Raw genomic sequence first — 3,624 nt, 5'->3', positions numbered from 1 at the left:
CTAGGTGCCGGTCCAGAAATATGTCACAAGGCCATATTAGGGGAGGGCCCAAAAAAGAGTCATTACCTTGGTGAAGTGCTTAGAACTCTATCCGAGTGCCTCCCGTGGGCAGGGCAAAGGAAGGAGACAACACTCAAAGAACCTAGAAACTAGAAGACGCGCTCAGCTCTACGTCGCAATCAGCCCAGTGGGAAAAGCCAGCGCGACAGAAGAGAGGCACCTCAGGTAGGTGCTGAGCCACGCGATACGTTACAGCCTCCTCGGTGGACGCTTCCCCGGAGGCAAAGGAGACACACACGATCCGGCCCAAGAGACCAAAAGGATGTAACGAGGATTGCCGCGGGCGAGACTGCAGGCCATAAACTCACAGCCCCCGTGTGCTGGACCCAGCGATGAGTCACTCTTTCTTTTGTAAGCAGAGCCCAGTCAGGAGAGCAGAGTGACCTCGCCTAGGTGCTGAGCCCAGAGGCAGGTCACATCCTCTCCCGTGGGCAAAGAGCAGGTATAAGCAGACAATCGTTTTGAGTAGCTGAGCTCCCAGAGATACGTCACAGTGGTCTCCGTGGGCGGGGTTCATGCAGGAGACTCACGTCACGTTGACTGTGGACTCAACGACATGTCACAATGTTTTCCGAGAAGAGGGTCATGACAGAAAAGGAATGTCGCTTGGCACTGGGCCCAGCGATGTGTGATTGGCTCCCATGGGAGCAGGTATGAGGCAAGAGAAGAGAATCACAGCATCTGAGTTAGGAGCACAGACGCGTGTCCCAAAGCCCCAAGTAGAAAGTGCCAAGGCAGGAGGACAGCGTCACACGACCTAGGTGCTGGGTCCCAGCCTACCCCCCACCCTCCGTCCGTCCCTCACTCCCTTCCTCCCCCTCTCCCTTCCGTCCTTTCCTCCCTTCACTCGTCCGTCCCTCCCTCTCCGTCTGGGATCCTCTCCCCATCTCTACCCGCCTTCAATTCCCGCCTGGAGAAAGCTGCCCTTCCGTCTGCCCGCGGGATCGGGGGGTTGTGGGGGCGCGTGGTCTCGCGTCTGCTCTGCACTGAGCCGCCAGGCGCTGCTCGGTGGGTGCCGGGTGCCCGCGGGGAGGCCGGCGGGGCACCGGTGTGCCGCGTGCGAGCCAGCGATCGGTGGGCGGAGCGCGGAGGCAGAAGAGCGGGCCTGCCTGGGGCCCGGGACCGGGGTTTCGGGGGCAAAACGCCCCCTCTGCCCCCCCTCCTGAAGTACGCCGGGTGGCGGCGTGGGGGCAGGGCCGCGCGGAGGGATGGGGGCTCTGCCTGGACCGGTCCCGTCCCCCGAAGCGCGGCGGGCTGCCTGCAGACCCGCGAACGCACGCGCAGTAGACGGCCCACCTCCCGCGCGCTGGGCGGGCTCCCGGGTCGCCAAGACGCTCGGGACGGAACGACAGCACAGCACAGCCCTGCCCTGCGTGTGGGAGGGCAAGACTCGCTGCCGGAAGCCGAGCCGGAGAGAGGCCACCGCCCTGCCCCCACCCCTCCCCAACCCGCCCGCGCGCGCCTCCTAAAGCTCCTCCAGCAGAGCCCGGTATTCTTCCTCGCTCAGGGGTGGCTCCAGCCAAGCCAGCTCTTCCACCTCCTTCAGCTCCCCCGGTGGCTCGGTCTCTAGGAAAGGTCGTGCCTGCTGCTCAAACTCTGGGGTCGACAGGAGCTCATCCAGCAGGCTGGAGGTGAGCGCAGACGAGCGCTCCTCCTGCTCCTGGAGCGCTTGGGAAGGCGCCTGCAGGGCCGGCATCTGCCCCTGCCAGGCGGAGGCCTCCGGAGGTGCGGGCTGCGGCGGTGGAGGTGGCCCGGCTTCGGGTTCCCCTGTCGCCCAGGCCACCTGGGGCCCCTGGCCCCAGCCCCACCAAGGACCCTGGTGGGCCCTGTGTGGCACGAGCGCACCTTGCCCCTGTGAGTCGGCTCGAGCGGGCCCAAGCTGTCCCACGGAGCACGTCCCCGGCAGGCCGCCGTGCTGCCCGTCCCGCTCCTCCTGGCATGCGCTCGGGTGCGGAGGCCCCCGAAGGCTCTGAGGGTGGGGGAACGCCACTTCCGGAGGAGCCGGGGCGGCGAACCCGAAAGCCCCGAGTGCCGGGGCAGGTTGCCAGGATCCTTCTGCCTGCGACGCCTGTGCTTGCAGGAGAAGGGGCACGGCCCTTCCTGCCTGGCTCGCGACGGGGCCCTGTGGAAGAGCCCCAGGCGGCGCGCAGGGCACGTGGGGTGCGGGAAGCGCCGCCCCCCACGCCCCGGTGTGGGTGGAGGCGACCCAGGAGGGAGGAGAGCGGCACCCGCCAGGGGCCGCCGCGTCGCCCAGGCCGCCTGCGGGCGCGGGTCCCCCGCCAGCCCGGCCTGGATGCCTGGCCCTTCGGTTCTGAAACCAAATCTGAACCCTGGACTCCGGGAGGCCCGTCTCTCTGGCCAGCTCCTCCCTGGTGGCGAAGTCCGGAAAGCGCTCTTGCTSGAAGGCTCGGAGGAGCACGGCGGTCTGGGATTGGGTGATGGCSGTCCGCTKTCGCCGGCCTTCTCGGGGGCCGCKTGGSCCAGGCCAGGGCCTGGATTCCCGCCGGTGCTGCCTCAGCCGGCGCGATCTCTCATTCTGAAACCAGATCTGGACCCTGGGCTCCGGAACGCCGATGGCCTGGGCCAGCTGTTGTCTGGTGGCCATGCCCGGGTACGGGTTCCGCTCAAAGGACGCTCGCAGGGCATCGCTTTGGCTCGGAGTCCAAACGAGCCTCTTTCGCCGTCCTCGCCCTCGGGCTACGGCGGGGAGAGGGCTGCCGGGAGCCGCGGGGAGAGCCATCGCGGGGAGACCGGGCCCCCGGGTCACAGACAGACACAGGCACACAGAGGCCGGAGGGCCGCCGTGCGCCTCAGCCAACCTCTGCGCTGCGCTGCACTGCACCTGCACCTGCACCTGCGCCTGCGCCTGCGCCTGCACCTGCACCTGCACGGGCACCGCGCAGCAGGCAGGCGAAGCCAGGGGTCCGGCCCCGCCAGCCAGCGGCCGCTCTTATAGAGACCCAGCGGCCCCACCCCTTCCTGAATACGCCTGAGCTCCGGGGACCAAGGGCGGGGTAGCCCGCCCTCTCAAGCCGGAAACCACAGGGACCAGGGCCTTGGGGGGTGGTCGGGGCGGGGGCCTGAGCGGCGCGGGGAGGGGGAAGCACGCCCGGGACTCCGGGGGCTGGCCCTCCGGGCTTCCCCAGGAATTACAGACGCCTGGAATCCCAGCTACTTGGCAGGCCGAGGCAGGAGAATGACTGGAACCCGAGGGGTGGAGAGAGGTTGCAGAGAGCCGAGATCCGGCGATTGCACGCCCGCCTGGGCGAGCGTGCGGGACTCCGTCTCAAAAGAGACAACCCAGAGGTATTCCAACAAATAAAACCCCAAGTCCAATAAACAATGAAAACAAAATTTTAAAAACCCCAAGTCAAAAGGTCACATCCTGCATTTGCCTTATGAGTCGTCCGCTCGGCCCTCTGCCACGTCTACTTTCCTTCTTTCTGTTCCTGTTCCATAGCTTTGGAATACTCTCTTACTGCCGCTCTCAAACTTGCCTCGGCCTCTCCCGCTTTACGGCCCTCGGTGGAGCTGTGTGTTCCGATGAGGCAAGAATCGTGGTTT

The 3,624-nt window shown here is 66.4% G+C and overlaps 1 protein-coding gene across 1 annotated transcript; it reads right to left on the bottom strand.

The window, feature by feature from the left end:
* Positions 1–1,525: 1,525 nt before the first annotated feature.
* On the bottom strand, positions 1,526–2,815 carry DUX4 (double homeobox 4). Its single transcript, XM_017501415.2, has one exon. The coding sequence runs from the start codon at positions 2,798–2,800 to the stop codon at positions 1,526–1,528; it is 1,275 nt and encodes a 424-aa protein (XP_017356904.1). The 5' UTR covers positions 2,801–2,815.
* Between the last annotated feature and the right edge of the window lie 809 nt (positions 2,816–3,624).

Source organism: Cebus imitator, unplaced genomic scaffold (assembly GCF_001604975.1).
Source record: "Cebus imitator isolate Cc_AM_T3 unplaced genomic scaffold, Cebus_imitator-1.0 Scaffold280, whole genome shotgun sequence".
In the NCBI taxonomy this organism is placed as follows: domain Eukaryota; kingdom Metazoa; phylum Chordata; class Mammalia; order Primates; family Cebidae; genus Cebus; species Cebus imitator.
Note: the sequence above shows the minus strand (reverse complement) of the source record. Positions and strands in the feature narration are given on the sequence as shown.